Raw genomic sequence first — 21,139 nt, 5'->3', positions numbered from 1 at the left:
AGGAAAAATAGGGAAGCCACTTACTCGACACACCATGTGAATATAACCCAAATGAAAATATTGTGTATGAACAAACGACTGTATTTTACCAATGGTCACATTTCTACAGTTAAAAAGATATGTTCGAATCTGCTCATGCAAACCCAAGCCCAGGAAAGTAATCAAAGCGCCCCCTGAAGGCTGAGAAGGGACAACTCAGCTAACGCAAACTAATTATTCTTTTGATTTATGAACCAAGTGCTGCAGTTCTAATATTTATATTTCAGTTACTGATGCATGAACGTTTAAGCTTTTAATGTTGTAGCTTGTTAAGGAAGGCAGTGAGTGTACATTTTATCAAGTAGCCTACTGTATTTAAGTAAAATAATGTTTTAAGAGTAGTAGACTATTCTTTTCTTTTCATACCCCTTTCTTTTTCTACTCAACCACATCTCAGAGGATTTTTTTTGTACTTTTTATTCCACTACAATTATCTGAAAGCTTCAGTTATTAGTTCCTACTAATTAAGAGTCTCGAATACAAAACCAACAAAGTAGGACAGTGCATTATTATATATCATGTAGAGCTGAAATTATTAGTAATTGATCATTTTAATTATATTTAATTATTTTGAGGTTTGTACTATTGGTTGGACAAAGCAAATGTAACTTTGAGCTCTTAGTAATTGTGACAGCATTTCTCACTAATGATTATTTAGTTTTACAAATCAGTCAGTCAATCAATCAATAAATTAATGATCCTTGAAAATAATCAGCACAATAATCCGTAATGAAAATAATCATTAGTTAAAAGTTTAAATGGGTTCAACCTGCTATTACATGAATGCATGAGTAATAATAATGTAATACAATAACAGTCACAGGAGACAGTTTTCTACATTTTCCTGATTATACATATACTTTAGTAACGTATTCAATGCAGGACTTTGACTTGTAGGTCTTTTTACAGTGAGGTATCAGTACTTTTACTTAAAAAAGGATCTGAATACTTCTACTGACTGTGATGTTGATTGCAACTACTGTATCTACTCTTAGGCGGTTTAATCACTTTAATTTCATCATATTTCATAAGGTGACCACACGGTTTGGTAAAACATGAACATTTAACTACAGCTGTCAAATAAATGTCAGTGAGGAAAAATAAAATAGAAAAAAGTGGAACTACTAAAGTAAAGTAGGCAACTGCCTCAAATTGTACTGAGGTGCAGGTATGGGTGTCAGATTCTACCGCTGCATACTGAACAAAAGAAAATCTAAATGTCACTTTTAAAACAAGTCAAAATGTTTTCCACAAGGTCATAGAATTGCAATATTTTTCTACCAAAGTGTGACAATCCTGTTCCTTAAAATAAACAGGTAACGCAAAACCTGAATGAACACAGGAAAGTTGACAGAAATGAAGTATATAGACACATAGATATGAATAATTAAGATAATGCAATAACTTGAACATACCAAATAAAAACAGTTCTTGATTTGTGATCCACTATTTCACAGAACTAAGATTAGGGATTAAGCCAAGATTTCCCAGTTACCCTGGCTCAATTTAGCCTTGACTCGGTTTCACAAAAGCAGAGGCACCTAAGTTACCATGGAGATTTATTCCGTGCCGGTATCCAGGATTTACTAATCCTGGCCGGTCTGTTCTGTTCCCTCAGCAGTGGTTTTTTACCTTGTTATTATCAGCCTGCATTACAATACAACAGGTGCAATGTTGCTGTTTATTTAAGTACTGTTATTATTTTCAGTTGTGACCATTATTATTTATGATTATTCATGTGACAGTCATACTGTTCATATTGTTGTTAGAAATTTGATGAATATGTTACGACAATAATTAAAAAAAGGTTGATAAAGTATTATACAAAGTGCTGTACGTGTGTTTCTACAGTGGACCAATGCACCTTAAATTATTTTAGTTAATGTTTTTTTGTATTCTTTGAAGACTACAATTTGGGAGGATTGTACAATTTAAGAACATATCCTAATTAGACAATCCTTCTTAATTATAGTCTTAGTTCACTGGAACAGTGACTAAATAGTGTTGGAGGCAACTGTACATTCATGTAACAGGGAGAGGACACCTCAATGGCTTTTGACCTCATAATTTGCTGGGGGGAAATAGGTGATGAATATACTCAGTTTATAGTGTGCATGGAATTTATCACTTAATTATCTTTATAAATTCTAGATTTTAGAGTACAATTTCTTCCGTGTCTTTCTTTTCTATGTCCAGATATATGAGGGAGTAAACCATATAATATGTAAAGAAGGAAACTCGTCCTTCTTCTTTTGCGTGGCAGATAGTAACGGATCGGGCAGTGGAAGTTAATATGACCTAGGAAGTGTATATTTTAGCCCATAAGAGAGAGAGAAACTGAGATATTCATGCATCATATTCTAGCGTTGTAGAAAACGGATCTTCATGGTAAATTTCCTGAGTGACATTATCTTCTGCTCACTTTTAATTAGAGTACAGCTGTTAATTTGTGCAAATGAGTACTTAGCCTAATCCTTGAATGGTATGATGAGGAGCAGTGGTTGGTAATGGACAGTAGGCTATATGTGATGTTTAGCTGCTTACGCATTCAAATTCTGCTTTTTTGAAACAGCCCCCAGGTCAGACTATGTTTGAAAAATCCAGGTTTCTTAAAGTACACTATTATGCTTTGCAATTTAAACTTAATCACCTGCTATAATAATTAATGTTAAGTGTGTTGATTAAAGTCTATGATAATTTGTGGCACTTTGTTCCTGTTAAAGGATTATATTACTTTTTGAGATTGGACCCCCCAAAGTTTCTTGTGTTACCCAGGGGAATGATAGGTTTGATCATACCCAGACTTGTATCTGGCTACACAGGCAGTGCATGCTTTTAGCTTGTCAACCACACTGATGTAACCAAATCTAGTTCAGACTGCTGACACTATCTCAAAGTTAAATTTAGCTTTAAAGCTCACCTATTCTGGTCCACATTAAAGACCCTGACCCTTTTAACTGCTGCTACCAAGAGGTCTGTCTATCAATTTCTGTGTCATACACAATGGTCTTCATCAAATGGATTAAACCAAATACTTACAATTTACCATGAAAAAAAACAAACCAACGGTTTTCCAACAGACTCCAGTGCATTTTATTGTTTGCTCAGATATTCATTAGAAACAGCCTGCAAGAAACCAACCTCATAGCAGATATAAATAAAATGTCCTTGATAGTATCATTCAAGATTATATTAATGCTAATACATTTCCAATGAAACTGCAGCAATGCTTCCATTCCTTTTAAAATGTGGCTCAATACCACCAAATAGTGTGTTCCTTCCCAGCAGATGAAGTTTTAAAAAGCTCACAGAGCTACCCAGCATTCAAACAGAGCTCTGATTAATAATTGGACAGTAAAAAAACAAAACAAATAAAGACCCTGACGTGAATTGTGGTGATATGATGGTGAAAAAGTCCCTCTCAATTGACATGGACAGTTCACTCTCAAGTCATTTGGGTTTAGTTACACCAAATGGAGCAGGCGGTGGCAGAGACAGTAGAGCTTGACACACCCAGAGGCACAGGATGTCTGTTTAGAGCGACTGTGAGCCAGAGCTGTGGACTGTGGTGAGAGAAGCTGAGCAATGCGTTCATGTGTGCTTGTATCCCTGTGGTGGTCTTTCACATGGCTTTCACTTTGATCTGCTTCATCTTCATCTGCTTCTTCTCTATCTTCTTCTGCTCACGTCGCTGGGAGGCTTCCTAAAACAAAAGAACCAAAGACAAAAATAATATTTGAGACATAAAATGAAAGGAAAAAAAAAAAAAAGCATCTTTCAACATTTTGTGAAATATGCCGATTTGCTTCCATGCTGACAGTTAGAGGAGAAGAAGGACACAACACAGCTGGTTAGCTTAGCATAAAGACTACAAACCAGGGACAATGGCTACGCTGACTCTATCCATAGGTAACAAATACAACCAACCAGCACCTCCAAAGTTCAATTAACAACTTATATATTGTAAAAATGACATGGCACATAATTGTCTGTAAAATGGCTGTTGTTTTTACAGAAAATAAAATAAAAAAAAAAAAAAGGTTCTGGTGATGATTTTTATTTTTAAACTTTTGGACAGAGCCATTCTAACCCTTGAGTGTCATTTACAATACATTTATTTAACTGATGCTTTTTTCAAATGGACTTAAACTGGGTCCATTCAACAAAAATTGCAAAAACCATGTACAGTAAGTACATCCACTTAAGCAAATATGCTGAACTGCTTCTAATGCTGCCTTTAGAAACCGTAAGACACAGAGAAAGATTTATCAATCTCGACATCCAACTCGCAGCAAGAAAGCAAATAAGCAGTTTCCCCAAAATGTCAAGCTATTCGTTTAATTGTCGTATTGTGTGCTGCATTTCCGAATTCCGACCTCCAGACGGCGTTGTCTCTCAGGGTCCTCTTCGTTCATGATCCTCTCCTTCTCGGCTCTCTTCTTCTCCTCCCGGCGTGTCTGGGCTGCCTCCTGGCGCTGAGCGTGAGTCTGCTTCAGGAAGTTCTCCTCCACACGGGCCCGGTTTCTGTCAGCTTTCAGTTTGCCCTAAATATACAGGGAGGATAAAAAAAAAAAGGGATTGGTAGCTGTACTTTAAACTTTATTGTAAAAGCACAAAATACAGAAAATAAGTGAGTGGTCACTGGAATACACCGTGAGGCCCCGGAGCACTGGAATCCTGCTCACCTCTCTGTTGAGACGGAGCTTCTTGACTTTATCGATGCTGTAGATCACCATGTTCATGAGAGGGAGCAGAGCGTCCATGTCTTTGGGAGAGGTGTTGCCCATGCCAGGCACTGCAATCACACACACAAAGTGAACATTAAGCATTTGTAAATCTACTTATGGGGTCATGAGGTATAGCGAAGACAGGAGAGACAAAATGCTCACCAATAAATGTAAACAACAGCGTCTTCTTGGTGTCAGGCAGCTTTAAGGGCTGACCCTCCCTGAAAAACCACACAGGAGCTTTTAGCGCCACGTGGAAAATTTTAAAATGCGAAATAACTCCCATGTAAGAGATGACAAATACAAATAGTTAAAAGAAATACTTACTCTTGCATAACTTTTGGACCAGAAAATTGGTCCGAGAAATGGATGGACTCGATCTTCTCAGCATGATTGGTAATATAATGAACCATCTAAAAATACCAAAAACAGATCCAGACACATTAGAGAGCTGTACAGTGGTGCTCAAAAGTTTACATACACATGCTTAAGTTGACTAAAAAGAGGAATAAAAAAATCATGTTTTGGAAATTTATTTTAATACCTAAATTAAAAAATGAGGTAAAATCCAACCTTTAAGGACACCAATTTTCTTTGTGAATGAATAACGTATTGTAAATAAATAAATGTTCTTATTTAAAATACAGGGGTCATAAGTATACATACCCCTATGTTAAATTCCCATAGAGGCAGGCAGATTTTTATTATTAAAGGCCAGTTATTTCCTGGATTCAGGATATTATGCATCCTGATAAAGTTCCCTTGGCCTTTAGAATTAAAATAGCCCCACATCCTCACATACTCTTCACCATGCTTAGAGATAGGCATGGGATACTTTCTATAAAATCATCTCTCAATGCAAATCAAACCAGGTATTAGTCTAACTGAAATAAAACCATGCCTATCTCTAAGCATGGTGAAGAGTATGTGAGGATGTGGGGCTATTTTAATTCTAAAGGCCAAGGGAACTTTATCAGGATGCATAATATCCTGAATCCAGGAAATAACTGGCCTTTAATAATAAAAATCTGCCTGCCTCTATGGGAATTTAACATAGGGGTATGTATACTTATGACCCCTGTATTTTAAATAAGAACATTTATTTATTTACAATACGTTATTCATTCACAAAGAAAATTGGTGTCCTTAAAGGTTGGATTTTACCTCATTTTTTAATTTAGGTATTAAAATAAATTTCCAAAACATGATTTTTTTATTCCTCTTTTTAGTCAACTTAAGCATGTGTATGTAAACTTTTGAGCACCACTGTATATTAAGAGAGGAAGATGTTGCCACTGTTGCCTGCTATAACCCCGTTGTATTCTGAAACTCTGCAGTGATTTTGTTTCTAGTAATATTGTAGATGAGACAAGCGTAAACAGACATTACCTTGTTGTCCATCACTCCATCTGTGACCTCACCCATCTCACTTAGAATAGCCAGGGAGTCTGGGAGCCCATACTTGGCCCCAGACTTAGGCTTATCTCCGCAGAACTCACTCTACAGATAAAGAACAAACATCAAGACCATTGCTTAAGTGCTAATGTATATGAGTAAGAACTAGACATGGACTACTAATAAACCAATGTGTTTGTTGGGGAGGATATTTACCAAGTCCTGCATCTCTTTCTGATGCCTGGCCATCGCCTTCTTGGTGCCAAGAGCAAACACAAAAGTGTCCATGTCCTCTTCATTAAGAGTCACTTTGATTTGCTACAAACAGACAAACACTTTTAGATGCACAGGCCGGTGCCTTCATCTTTTGCACTCCTCTTCATATACTCCACAGACTTATTTGAAATACTATTTGACTAACACATACCACTTGATCACAGGCAGGCCTCATCATCCTGGCCAGAACGTTGAGCAGGTCCTGCCTCTTTAGAAACTGGAATAGACAAGACAACATGACTGAATATTTAACACCAGCACACCCCTATACAGTACATAAAACACATTTTGCATACCTTGAGTTGGATCAGCATGCCTTCACAGCACAAACGTCCAGAGCACCACAGGTTGTAGATGTGTTCATTTTCCTGATTCAGTTTCCCGGTGCTCACTGCTTCTTTACTGGTGCCGTCATCACCTACACATACAAATTATTGACAATTAGAACAAGCTGTGCTTTGTACCGAATGTCACAGTGTCATCAATTGCTTTCACACACTGCTGTTGTATACTTGAGGCAACTCAGGAGGTGGGAGAACTCACCCACTAGTGCAAAGTTGCTCTCAAGAAGCTCCCTGTGTGAGTTGAACCAGGCCTGAGCAAGGCGACTGTTTTTGTTCTTGCCAATAATGTAGTTCATGATATAGGCCAACAGGCCAGTGACCATCAGGATCTCCATGTAGTAACTCTCCCAGCTGTTCTGCAGATGTGCAGGTACCTGCGGAGAAACAGCCAGCGGCTGACAATATTAAAGCTCAACCGACACTAAGTCTTTGAGGCAAACACTGATTTTGATTGTTGGGAGGTTTAAAAGGGGAAATAAAAAGAATTGCGACATAGATACATACTGGGTGGGACATTTTACAGGTGAAAACTGTGTGGTGGACAAATTATTTAATTCAAAATTACTTCACATCTAGATTAGCATTTCTGTACTGCAATTTCTCTTTAATGTTTGCTAACAAATACACTGATACTGACGTATATGCAATAAGATAATACATGCCAATTCATCGGCCTAGCTCTAACCAGTATCAATGTAACTGAAGAACCAATGGCAATTAGGCTACAGGCAATGCTGCCATAGTTGTTCCATGACAACAGTTTATGTAAATTACCTGAACTTTCATTACATCAACACACACACACACACATTAATTGAGCCTTATAGTGCATCATGTGCTAAACATTAATGCAAATTTACAGTAAAATATCTTTTGCAGGCAGAAAAAACCGTGTGCACATTCAGAGCCTCTGCAGATCACAATCAGTTGAAGACAGACGAGTGTGAAACTTGGTTCTGAGAAGATTTTAAGCAATAAGCCTGGCTTACAGTGTGGATTATGAGGGGGTCCTTCATGGAGTGACCTGTCTTTTCCATGTCCCCAATCCCTTCAAACTCCTCCTGGTCATATTTGCTGTACATGTCTTGATCCTTGGGAATTCAGAAGTTAAATTAATACGTATATTAACATAATGCCATTAATGATCAAAAGTGAGTTATTATGGAAACCGTGCTCAGAAATTAGGCTGTAAACAGTAAAGCAAGGCAACTTTGTACCTGTGTCTCTGAATCCTCAAAACCATCCAGGCCATCTTCCAGCTCCACGGTGGCTTCATCTTCATCTTCGTCTTCATCCTCTTCAGGCTGCGAGGACGGTGAGGCGCGAGGCGGAGGGACAGTTTCTGCCTCTGCTGCTGGATCGTCGTTCATGTCCTCAAACTCAGCAAAGTCATTGTCATCAAAGTCTGCTAGGTCCTCGCCATCATCAAAGTCATCGTTGTAGCGTCCCCTGGAGACGGGAAAGGCCAGGAGGAGCAGCAGTGCGGGTATCAGAAGGAGATACGCACTACGCATGGTGGGACCTGCAACAAAAGTGGAAAAGTGGAGTGTAAGAGAGATGATGCAACAGACAGCAAACCGTAAATAAGGCTGGTGTAAGAAGTGACCGAGAAGGTCAGATGCAGAAGTGTGACAAGACTAATATAAATACTAAACAATAGGAAGGAAAAAATCTTACATTTCCAAAAACAAGAAGTGTCAAATCAGTTCAGAAATCTTATCTAAAAACTACTCCAAGTTGAAAGGGCTTGTGTATTAGCCGTCTTAAAATGAGGCCTGATGGTTGCCTGAACATTATACTGTCAGCCGGCTACAATGAATTTAAGACACCAACGTCACACTAAGTTTAACTAAAAATGAAACAGGTTTTGCACACTGGGCCATGTACATATTTAACATTAAAGACGTTGAAAAGAATAGTTACAACTGTGACAAAAGCCCAGGATAAACTGGGTCCACATGATAGTAACCAAGTCAGTCCCTGGTCACACTATTCATGTGACAATCCCCAAAGAGAATGAAAATATCCCTACGGACCGAGACGGACTTGAAAACAATGACTAAGGAAGAGAACGAAGTATTGGTTCGGTCTCTGAGTAAGCTGTCACTTTGTCATTGCGAATAATAAGGATGACGCTACAATATATATATATATATAAAAATAAGACATTTTCAATGACACACTGTGTCACTGCTCGGGCAACGTAAAGACTAAGCTCGGTTAAACTTAAGGAGCTGTAATAGATGGGGGTTAAAATTCAACCGGAGAGCTACCGCTAGCCCAACTAACTTTAGCCAAAGAGCCAACGTTTGCGTCACGCTTGCTAACAGGCTAAATACGGGATATGTCTGACTTTCTATAGTGGGGGTCGAGTCAAAACTAACACTGTGTTCTTACCAAATGACACATAGGCGTAGGATTAAACCACAGGCTGTAATCATATAACAGTGCCCGACCCATCCCCCAGCACTCACTCACTTTATTATTAGCTAGCGGTTAACAAATCTGGCATTAGCATGCTAATGGTTAACTAGCTAGCATGGCACCTAGCTAGTTGCTAGTAACCGACCTAATCCTAAAAGGAGAGCAGCGTGTTTTTTCTCTTTACCACAACTCAGAGAATGTGTCTTTTTAAAACGTAACAGCGTAGCTAAGTAAGTAAGGATCTTACCTGGAGAATTACTGTGACAATAAACGTAACGCTGGTTGAGCTCAAGCAGCCTTAACTGTCCTTGTAAAGATGTTACACCTGAAGCAGTGAGTATTCACAAGAGCGATCTTTCAAAGTAAAAAGTATCGCGACAGGATGTATCAATGACCCCCTCCAACACAGTACTCATGATTATGTCAAAAGTTTTATTTTGAAAGGATTCTATCGGAAATCTTTGTATAATGTTGTTGTCATGTCTGCCTTGACGTTAGTGGCGCGTTAGCATGAGTGTATTATTTCCGCGCCATCCAGTGGTCACGTTACGTAACTACAACTCGGTCTATTTGGAACAGTGTTTGTTACATTTTGTTCTATTATACTATATCACTGTAAGTTTACTGCAGACCATGTGTTGTACATTTTCTTACATCCTGGAGTCACACACTAGCTAAAACATCCATACATTAATAATAACAGTTAAAATGCAAACCATTTTTATCAGGTACATACCATTCACTGTCATGCATTTACTGTACAAATCCACACGTTTAATATTAATATATTGTTTTCTACCTTTTTCCCACATATTTTTGTACATAAATTAACAGTCATGTTTATATCCTACCTTTATTTGTCCACCTTTATTGTCCTTTTAGCTGTTATGTATTTTTCTGTGGAAGTATTGAGAGCAATTCAAAACATGTGCTTGAGCAATAAAGCTGATTCTGATTCTACATGAAGCCAGTGTCTTGCAATACAACTACAAACATGATTCACAAATACAGAGGAAATCCACTAGGAATAAACTTAAATAAAGAAGTAAAACTACTCTTTAAGTAAATATTAAAATAGTATATTAATGTTTTTTTATTATAAAACTAAATTACTAATTTAAAAAAATAATAAGGTAAAGGTGAGCACAACATATGGATAAGTGTCTTAGAAAAGTGTGAGATCACATATGCTATTTATTAATTATTAAAAATCCTACCGTAAGGATTAATGAAAAAAACAAAAAACAAATCTATTTTTTAGATTTGCTGACTATTTTTTTCTATCCAATAGTTCAATCACGGGAGGCAATTTCGGTTAGCTTACGTGAAAAGCCTCAGTTTGTTTTTCTCATCCGTATATATTGATTATTATAAGGGAACTTTATTTATCCCGAGGGAAATTGTTTGGAAATATACAGATTGCAATAAAACAAGATGCATCGATAACTGTTAAGTACTTTGATATTAATTTAGGATAACAGAGAAATATTTTCATTTGTAAAAACTAAATAAGAGGTAAAAAAAAGTAAGAAAGTAGAAAGTAAATTTTAAAGAACAGTCGTGTTGTTCAATCAAGATGCGTGCCTCTATAATGTAAGGCTGGGGTTTGTCATCATGAGTATGTCTGCCCTCTAGTGGTTGCAGAGAGTTACTACAGCTAAGGGTCAAGCTTGACACAATAGCATAGTCATACTTCCGGTTCAAACGATCAAAAATAAATCAAATACAACATTCGGTTACAGTAAAACTACTTTATAACTTAGTAATGTGGTAGGCACTATGATTACGGGAATATGTTATGTTTCCTCACTGAAAATGCAAGAAAGAGGGGGAATGACATGCAGCAAAGGGCCGCAGAGCGGAGTCGAACATGCGGCCACTGCGTCGAGGAGGAAACCTCGACGCCAGGTGAGGTACCACGTTCCAAATTATTAAAAATTACCAAAATGAATCAAATAGATCAATTTACAAAATTAGAAACATATACACATAAATAAAAATCACCTGACAATATTGTCCACAAAGTTTTCGTAAGAATTATTTCTTTTTAGTCTCCTTCTCTTTTTCAGACAGCAGTAGGCCCAGGCTATAAAGTTTATCACAAAACAGGGTGGGATTTGGTAGAAATAGAAGAAATATGGCTTCATGAGTGTGACGTTTCACAAAGAGTTATTTCTATTAACTTCTCTATTTGTTAGGCTCTACGTTAAAAGACTGAAAAGACCAAACCTTCCATTAGAAAAGATGATTTTAACAACAATCGTCTTTTATTTTGAAAACCAGCAAACGCATGTGTTTGGTTGAACGTGACAGCACTTTGGATCGTAACGGGAAATGCTACTCTTTGTTAAGTAAAGTGGTGAGAAGTCTTGCTCCAAAACAAGATTTACTTAATTAAATGGTTATTACTACCACACCTGCTGATATTTCTTATAGCAGGTTAAAGTAACGGTTTATAATTGACTTGCACGACTACTTATTTTGCAGTTAGCTAACGCTAGCGTGTTAGCTGCTCTGACAACAGCTGCAGTTCGAGAGGATGTCGCTTCACGGCAAAAGAAAAGAAATCTACAAATACGAGGCACCATGGACGGTGTATGCGATGAACTGGAGCGTCCGTCCAGACAAACGCTTTAGGCTAGCTCTCGGGAGCTTTGTGGAGGAATACAACAACAAGGTGCGTACTGTGGTGTGGCCATTCATCAGCACAACGTTAGCGAGCTAGCTTATGCTAGTTGTCCTGCGCAGCACCTATGTTTAAAACCACAATGTATGTTTTGTTGTTATTCCCCAACAACAACAAAAATACCAAAAGTGTATATCTATGTATGTATACACACACACACACACACACACACACACACACACACACACACACACCACACACACCACACTCTCTCTCGCCTCCTCTCTCTCTCCTCTCTCTCTCTCTCTCTCTCTCTCTCTCTCTCTCTCTCTCTCTCTCTCTGCAAGTCTGTCGTTGTGTCTGTTAGTAACACCACATATAGCTAAGGTTAATTCTATTTCTAATCCTCGTTGCCCGGGAAACAGTAATTTACAGGAAATGTCTTTGGTCCTACACAGGTTCAGCTGGTGGGGCTGGAAGAGGAGAGCTCAGAGTTCGTCTGCAGGAACACATTTGACCACCCTTACCCCACCACCAAGATCATGTGGATCCCAGACACTAAAGGGGTGTACCCGGACCTGCTTGCCACCAGTGGGGACTACCTGCGCATTTGGAGGGTATGATGTTTGATCTTCCATATTAGGCTGGTGAAATAGCTATTGTTGTGTTCATCAAAACTTACGATACATTGATCCTACTAACAGGTTTTGATTGTGCAGCCTCTGTGCTATACAAAAGATAAGATATGCATCCTAGGGAAATATTTGTGCAGCAGTTAAAGCACAACGTCAGAGAGTGCAAATATAAGGCGTAAAAAATATAAAACTGAGCCTAAACCCACAAATCCAAAATATACATGAAATACAGCTCCGTCGTTGTCTAAATACTTTGAAAAACACATCAGTTAGCCACACTGTTGCACTGAGTGACATGCTCCTTCATTGCATGAACACAGGCCTGGAGCTTATATTGAGTCAATCTCACATACAACATCCTACTTCTCACAAGAGCACCATATATTTATTAACCCACAGCTGGAAATAGTTCCAACAATTAATCTTTTTTAGATGTTTAGAAACATTTGCCAAAAGCTATGGTACCCACAAGGAAAATAACCAACAATATATTTGTGACCGATCTTCTCAGTGACCTCGAAGCTGAGTGCCACAAGCAGGGTAGGGAAGTAAGAAAGTATTGAGGGACGGACTAGCACATTGTTGGTTTTGCCATTTGGTGAAATTTGTTGATAACAATTCTTTTTCTTTGGATTATAAATACAATGTAAAAGAACATTACCTTTTAACTGCCTGGCTGCACCGTAAACTACAATATCCTATGGCTGCACCAGGAGATGAAAAATATTTTTCAACTGCAGTATTAACATAAAGTAGTCAGTGCTGTGGGTGTAAAATCAGTTTGTTCACTGCTTTTGCTTGGCCATCTGGCAGCTGTGAACTTGTCACATTGACTTGATCATAGTACTTGTATGAAGAAGTCCGCTCACTACCAAATTCCTTTGCATTTATTACGAAGGTCAGCGACACAGAAACACGTCTCGAATGTTTGCTGAACAACAACAAGAACTCAGACTTCTGTGCTCCCCTCACATCCTTTGACTGGAATGAGGTTGATCCCAATCTGCTAGGTAAGAAAGCCACTCCATGATAAATAACAATAAGGAGGCTATCGACTGGACTTTGTTGCTCTTTCATTTGTACAGTTTTTAACATGTTGGTTCCTTCTGCAGGTACATCCAGCATTGACACCACCTGCACGATCTGGGGGTTGGAGACTGGGCAGGTGTTAGGACGCGTTAACCTGGTGTCTGGGCACGTAAAGACCCAGTTGATTGCCCATGACAAAGAGGTCTGTGTGTGTCTGTGCTGTTAAAAGAAGCCCTACAGCATGTGTACACAGCCTTTAAGAACATTTAGACCAATGTGTTTATGTGCATGTGCAGGTGTATGACATCGCTTTCAGCCGTGCAGGAGGTGGTAGAGATATGTTTGCCTCTGTGGGAGCCGATGGATCCGTCCGCATGTTTGACCTCCGGCACCTGGAGCACAGCACTATCATCTATGAAGACCCCCAGCACCATCCACTGCTCCGCCTCTGCTGGAACAAGCAGGACCCCAACTACTTGGCCACAATGGCCATGGACGGCATGGAGGTCAGTTTTAGCCTATCAGCAGCCATGTTTCCTAAGGGACGATTCACATTGTACACGGCATGTGCCGCGCTCGCCGCTAGGTTGCGTCCTATTCCCAAAATATATTTGTTGTGCTTGGCGCCAGGCTCAGCGCAAAAGGGTAGTTATTCTGATCAGAGGCCATATACCAACGCATATAACTACCAACATGTGAACTTCAGTGAAAACTCCAAACATATTTTACATGATATAAACATGCAAATATGTCCTAATACCTGCATGGAGGTGTTTAATCAACTTGGTATTTGGTTTTCGCCGCTCACAACAATACACTTCTCAGTTGCTTTGGTGCATTTCTCAGATCAGTGATGACAATGTGTAACTTTGTCACATTGGGAATATGCATTGTTCATTACATTATACTTACAGAGTGAACTGTTACATATGGACAACATAAAACAGTTTCACTATCTTGGTATAAACAATGGTGTAAGGACTTGTCAGTTTGGTTATTGGTATAAAGACTCGCTTTGGACACAAACAATATTTCCAGCAAGATACACACTTTTTAAGCTCAGTCACTATACAGTGCAGTTTACGTCAATTGTTTTAAGAAATGCACTCACTGTTGTGCAAATGCAAATTATGATTGATAGATGCACCAAAGTAACAGAGGAAAAAAAGGAACGATTGTATTTCAGTGGAGACATGTCCATGTTGGCAGCTAAAACAAATCTGAATGATTAATTTTAAAAGGCTACAATAAGCTACACATCCAGCATGCTTATTATGGTGGAAATATGCACCACAGCATAGGTTTGTGTCTGAGGTCTCTGTACGACCTCCAACTTGTGTCGTAGGCTACAGATCGGGGAGATTGCTGACGGCCAAAATCCACCTCTCGTCCATGTTCAGCTTGTGGATCCACGTGTATTCTGTGTTTACTTTGGTTTTTTCACTCACACGTGATTGCACCTCACAGAGCACCACAGCAGCTCTTGCGCGTGCCGTGGTCTAAGTTGAATCAAGGTAAACCACAGCAAGAGCGGCTAAGCAGCAAAATGCCACTTGCTCTGCACTTTGCTCAGCGCAGCAGCAGGCCGTTGACAATAATGGGTTTCATAACGCTGCCTCTCGCAAACACTGAATCGGCCCTGACATATTTGGAAACATGTCCATTTGAAGGTCCAGTGTGTAACGTGTTTAGTTCATCAAAAATCGGTGTTACCCACTTCACAAACTTGTCCTTTTTCATGTATATTACCACCACCATTAATTCCAAGTATTCCTATTGGCTTGAAATTTTACATTTCTATTTGCATGAACTGGGATCCATAGTCATGCACCATCTTGAAATATGTTAGCCGGTAAGGTACAACATAAACTTACAGGTGCTGCTATTGGGTATCTTCGCTTCCCGGCCCCGGCAAATTTAAAGAAGGAAACATTGAGGACCACAAGTATTCAAAACCCAAATTTCCGGAACAGGAGTCTTCTTTTTGAAGAGTGAAGGCTACCGTAGCTGTAATGCATATTTGAACTGCGTGGCGCAAGAGCATTGATTGCGATATGAACGTTAGATGGGAGAAATTCCTACACATTGGACCTTTAAGAATGAAATACTCTTAAATGGACACGTTTCCAAATGTTTCACAAAAATGTTTAGTGCATAGATATTTTAATTCTTATTTAAAAAAATAAGTGCCTGCTAATCTCTAGCATTAACATGTCTGTGTAATAGGTGGTCATCCTGGATGTACGCGTGCCTTGCACTCCGGTGGCTCGGCTGAACAACCACCGTGCATGTGTCAACGGCATCGCCTGGGCCCCTCACTCGTCATGTCACATCTGCACTGCAGGTAAAGGCACCTATAGATTGTGGGATATGGGGGGGGGGCGGGGGCGGACAGACAGATGCTAGCAGAAGAACATCAAACTCTCACATTCATCTGCTCTCATGTTTTGAAAATGGAACAAAACATTCAAGTTTGGTCATTGCACTGGCATTTCTATTCATCAAAAAACCTCAGAATTGTGTGGATGCATTTGTAAGAAAATCTTACATTTTTGAAAATGAATTTGAGGTAAATCTATTCTTGCTGGTGTCATTTAGTGCCTCAAAATTCAGCCACTGATGGTCCCAGTATGATCCACTGTTTTTGATTAACAACTAAAATTTCACCATGTCAATCATGATTCCTAACAGCTCAAACTTGTACTTCAAAAAGGGACCATAAGGCTTAACTTTATCTGTATTTGGCTGTATTTCCCTGCTCCTTCAGTCTGAAAGATCTCTTTTAATGCCTGCTCTGTGTGTCTTACCTCCTCAGCCGATGACCACCAGGCTCTGATCTGGGACATCCAGCAGATGCCACGCGCCATTGAGGATCCCATCCTGGCCTACACTGCTGAAGGGGAGATCAACAACGTGCAGTGGGCCTCCACGCAGCCGGACTGGATCGCCATCTGCTACAACAACTGCCTGGAGATCCTGCGTGTCTAAAGCCAAAGACACTTCAATGAAGAGAAGCTCCTTCTTGTTTCAAATTTGATTTAATTATTAGTCCTCGTCCTGCTGCTTTCAAGACAAGGATGTGGTCACGAGTGAACTTTGTGAAAATGTTTGGAGCATCACACACACAAACAGCTGTTCCACAATAACCTGGTTTACATTTTTTCCTATTAAACATGTTTAAGCTCTTATTTATTTTGCTGACAAGGTAGTGTTCAGAAGCTTTGAGCAGTTGTCTATGAAAATCAGATTTTTATACTTCTTGGTGGGATTTCAGCCAGCTGTGAGATTATCAGGAAGGGTTTAGATGTATGTTTGAGGTATAAAGGTTGATACAAATTACTGTAGGTGGCAGAAGATGACCTCTCTGATGCAATATGTCGTAGCCTTCTTGTGGACTCGTACCATATTATTGGTGATTCAAAGATCAGCGTATTATGGTCTTGTTCACCCCCTGTATATTTTTTAAAATGGGTGTATGTCAAGTATCGTCTCTCCAAATGATCGAAGCTCAGACCTGTGCAACTTTTATAAATTGTAGAATAACCTGAGAGGGATTCGTATTGTCACCTCAGTGGAGTCATCATATGGTTTGGCTGGTGACGCTGTGAGGCAGCCATGTACAGCAGCACTCAGAACCTACCGGAGCAATGTCGTTTAGCCTTTTTATCTCCTCACGTATTCTCTTCTTCCATTTGTAGAAGTTTGAGCTTTGAAAGCTGCATTTTCTTTGGTGTTTAGAGTGAGTTGTGAATGGGAGGAGCGTGAAAGAACTCTCTTCTCTTTTTTTGTTTTCAATAATTAAAAAGTGGCATGTCCTTGTAGCATGCAATTACAAGGCAAAAACTGTACAGACATAAATATATCAACTCAAGATGTTGGTAAGACAATTGTTCATGTTGTAGCTTTTTCATAAAGTTTATTATTGAATTTGCTCTAATAAATTGTATTCCTTTATGTCCTAGGAACAAACTTGTTGATGTATAACTTTTGTGAATTTGATTAACAGAGATTATGCCAGTCCATCAGGAATTATCAGTACCGTTTGCACGGCCTCAAGTCAAATAGCGTGTATAGAGAGGGGACACGGATTTAAACTGGGGACGTCCTGATCTGCAGTCAAACACTCTACCACTAAACTATATAAAATCTTAACCTGAAAAGTAACTAATTAATATAGCTATCAAATGTAGTGGACTTAAGTACCAATATTTTTACATGGGGAGAATTAAAGTATTAAAAACTCAAGGAAAGCACAAATACTTGAAAATTGTGTATGTAGTAATTATCTACCATTGCCAATTTTAAGGTTTGAGCCCTCTTCTCTGTCTATAACTGCATCTCCAGTGACTTTAAACCATACGTGAATGAGACTTATTAACTTTTATCAAAGACAGAGCGTAAGGGACCATTTTTGGAGCACTGGGAGTGAAACAACTTTGGGCTTATCAGATAAGAGTTAAGTCACTTGTGTAACTTGTTGAAACGGTGGTCATTTTAAGTTATGGTACAGCCATAAAGTTTGTGAACCCTTTTCTGTATTTTTTTCTTAAGATCTAGCACTGGCAACCTTTGCTTTCAGTACCAAGTGGGACGCTCTTAAGCACCAATAACTTGATCAGTCCCACAAATCAGCTTGGAGGAATTCCGGCCCATTCTTCCTCACACACTGCTTTAATTCTGACTCGTGTGTTTAGTGTCATTGTCTTGCTGCATGACTCACCTTTTGTTGAGCTTCAGTTTAGATACCCTGACACTGTCTTGTAGAATCTTCTAGTATAATCCAGGATTCAAAGATTGCAAGCTGCCCCGGCTCTGAGACAGCTCTAAACAACACTTCTCCTTAAACCAAAAAGGTTTTATTTTCGTCACAGAACATTCTTCCAAATGCCTTGTTCATCCACGTGGTCTTTAGTAAACTGTGCATGGGCCGCAACGTTCTTCTTGGTATCCTGCCATACACCATTATTGTTTAGTGTTTGTCTGACGGTGAACATTGTGAACATTGACAGTAACCAATGCAAGCGAAGCCTGTAGATCCACAGAGGTTACCCTGAGGGTCTTTGTGACTTCCTGGAGTATTGTACACTTTGCTCTTGGAGGGATTTTTATTGGACGACCTCTCCTGGGGAGACGATTTGTCTCAACTGTGCAGAAATTGTCTTTGATCGTGGTTTGGCACACTTCCCCAAACCAGTGGGGCGAAGACCAGAGATGCTTACAGTAAGACCCAGGTTTCTATTCCTTAATAGGCCAGGGAACGCTAAACTCACACCTGATTGCCATCCCGTTGATTGAAACACCTGATTCCAATTACCCCTTTTAATGAACTCACAACAAACTTTCACATACTTTTCCTAACAAAGACATTCAATGTTGGGTAATTCTGGTAAATAAATAAATATGTATAACTTATTTGTTTAAGTGGGTCTTCTTTATCTAGTTTTAGGACTTAAATGAAGATCTGATAGCATTTCAGGTCAGGTTTATGGAGAAATATTTTAAAGGTTTTATGAACTTTATAGCGGCACTGTATATCTACTTTTAGTTAATTTAATTTGTTTGACTATGCATCTTATTTTAGGTGCCCAGTATATCTTTTTAAAATCTTAATCTACAAAGTAACCAGCAACTGTAAAATAAATATATTCTTGTAAGAAGTACAATATTTCCATCTATGTAGTAGAAAGTAGCATAAATTAGCATTACATACCTCAGAGTTACTTTCCATCACTGTATAAAAGTCATTCAAAACTTTGCATATCCATCATCAAATACATTCTCTGTACACTTTAGTTTATGTCTACTGGCACATGGTGCTGAATGTTCCTTCTGCACTGTATATTTGGTGTTGCAGCTGGTAGGCCAGTGTTTTCTTGAGTAATCTGGAAAATAAAATGTTTTGGACTCCCAGTGTACTTTGTCTGTGGTGTGTCTTTAATCTAAAAAAAAAAGATAAATAACAGGAATTGGTGCTTCAAGAAATATACAGAATTATAAATTCTTAAAAAGTCATTACACACCTTGTGGCTGTGAAATCATGAAATCATAAATCATAGGATGCCGTCAGACAGCATCTCTGCGTCTCTATGTGATTGACAGTTACCATCCACTTCACAAACAACTCTGCAGTTTTTTCCTTTACCTGTTGAAGTTTCACTATCTTGAGAATGGGGTAAACAAGTCTTCTAATGTTGGCACTTTCAGATCATGAAAAAAAGTTGACACATGTTTGAGTTGAACAGAGCAGATATACAAACACAGAAAGCAAAGCAGTCATGAACAAACAAACAAAACTATAAGAGCTATGTGTAAATGTACAAGAAACTATGAAGTGTTTCTGCTCTGCTTGGTTGTGTACCTTACATTACCTTCTCATGATCAAATGACATGCCTAACAATTCTGTTGATTCATGTCTAAATGTCAGAACATGAAATGTGAGATGAAAATTACACTGTTCCTTGAACCCATCATCCTTCACAGTATGCCATACAGCTCTGGCATGCATTTTTATCATTTTTCAACATACACCAAAACAACAAAAGTGAGTCTCTAACTTAAAACACTCATGGTTTGTAACATTTACTAGATGTATCGTTCTTAATGTGATCGATACATCTCTAATATTAGGAAAATAAATTCAATACCAAATAAAAGATTACATTTTTCTAAGCTTGAGTTTAAATGTGCAATTCTTATACAAAGTGAATGTAGATGATTCTTCTCATGTGAAACATATTAGTAGTCTTTGACATTTCACCTCTTTGCCTTGGTCTAGGACGTAGTTTTGTGTTGCTTTCAGGTCCAGCGACTGCATGACACATGTATGTGTTTGTATGTGTTTATTGTCAACTCATGTTTCAGAATTTCCCCACCCTGTTAAGGAAGAATAATCTCTTGATTGCACTAGACCTCAGGTACAAAAGGCTGTGGAGCAAGAAAGGACAACAGCCCATTGGGGTGCCCTAGAGTCCGTTTGTAAAAAACAGGAGGCACTCTAAACCCTCAGTAACGTGGAAGACAAGGCGTCCAACGCTCTACAGCAGCATCTGAACAGAAGAGAGGAGGTTTAAAGGGAGAGAAAAGGAGCTAGCAGAGTGGGGAACATATGGCTGACCTGTCCAAAGGACCAGGCTTTTGGGTGGCGTTGGTGACTCTGGTGTTCTAGCTGCCTGGCAAGACAGGGTCGGAGAAATGCCTCTGGACCTCCTGCATCTCTGTGGAGGTCTCCAGGTGCTCAGGAAGGGAGGGAAAATGCTGGCTGGCACATAGCAGTCCAGGTGGCTCAAGGGCCCCTGAAAATGTAGGAGGGTTGAGGTCCACAGAATGCAGATGTGGTGGGTCAGCCTCCGGTGACATGGTGTCATCAGAGGCCACAGTGAGATGGATCCCGCTGGACAGAGAGTCCTTGGATTTGTGGTTAAAGTCAGAGTCTGGACTCTGGAAAAAGAGAGAAGTATTAAGCCCAACTTGACCAGGACTAGTTTTATGTGGTGACCCCTCCAAACAACAGTACGCTTAGAGAGATTAGATGATAAGATTGATACCACTTTATTGTAATGCACAATGTAAATGTGCTGTATTTACATAGCGCTTTTCCAGTCTTAACAACTGCTCAAAGGCCGGGGCTGCCGTACAAGGTGCCA

General features: G+C 39.1%; 3 protein-coding genes across 6 annotated transcripts in view; 1 reads left to right on the top strand and 2 right to left on the bottom strand.

The window, feature by feature from the left end:
- Positions 1-3,108: 3,108 nt before the first annotated feature.
- ccdc47 (coiled-coil domain containing 47) lies at positions 3,109-9,672 on the bottom strand. The gene is made up of 13 exons (XM_032536988.1): positions 9,453-9,672; positions 7,999-8,303; positions 7,771-7,872; positions 6,981-7,155; positions 6,734-6,855; positions 6,589-6,654; positions 6,378-6,479; positions 6,156-6,266; positions 5,094-5,179; positions 4,929-4,987; positions 4,725-4,834; positions 4,416-4,583; positions 3,109-3,742 (listed from the first exon to the last, which is right to left on the bottom strand). The coding sequence occupies exons 2-13, from the start codon at positions 8,293-8,295 to the stop codon at positions 3,662-3,664; spliced, it is 1,479 nt and encodes a 492-aa protein (XP_032392879.1). The 5' UTR covers positions 8,296-8,303; positions 9,453-9,672; the 3' UTR covers positions 3,109-3,661.
- Positions 9,673-11,495: 1,823 nt separating this feature from the next.
- Positions 11,496-17,464, top strand: dcaf7 (ddb1 and cul4 associated factor 7). Its single transcript, XM_032536989.1, has 8 exons — positions 11,496-11,564; positions 11,693-11,882; positions 12,290-12,448; positions 13,365-13,476; positions 13,579-13,697; positions 13,792-14,001; positions 15,722-15,839; positions 16,311-17,464. Exons 2-8 carry the CDS (start codon positions 11,745-11,747, stop codon positions 16,481-16,483), a joined length of 1,029 nt encoding a protein of 342 aa, XP_032392880.1. The 5' UTR covers positions 11,496-11,564; positions 11,693-11,744; the 3' UTR covers positions 16,484-17,464.
- Positions 17,465-20,049: 2,585 nt separating this feature from the next.
- Positions 20,050-21,139, bottom strand: part of kcnh6a (potassium voltage-gated channel, subfamily H (eag-related), member 6a) — a 29,685-nt gene continuing 28,595 nt past the window's right edge. For 2 of the 4 annotated variants that reach the window (XM_032536983.1, XM_032536984.1), the window contains exon 16: positions 20,050-20,933. In XM_032536983.1, coding sequence (XP_032392874.1) covers positions 20,658-20,933 — 276 coding nt within the window. In that variant the 3' untranslated portion in view covers positions 20,050-20,657. The remainder of the gene's footprint in view (positions 20,934-21,139) is intronic. The other 2 variants (XM_032536986.1, XM_032536987.1) reach the window with 1 other exon arrangement.

Source organism: Etheostoma spectabile, chromosome 15 (genome assembly GCF_008692095.1).
Source record: "Etheostoma spectabile isolate EspeVRDwgs_2016 chromosome 15, UIUC_Espe_1.0, whole genome shotgun sequence".
NCBI classification, from domain to species: Eukaryota; Metazoa; Chordata; class Actinopteri; order Perciformes; family Percidae; genus Etheostoma; species Etheostoma spectabile.
This window is presented reverse-complemented; position numbering and strand designations above follow the sequence as displayed.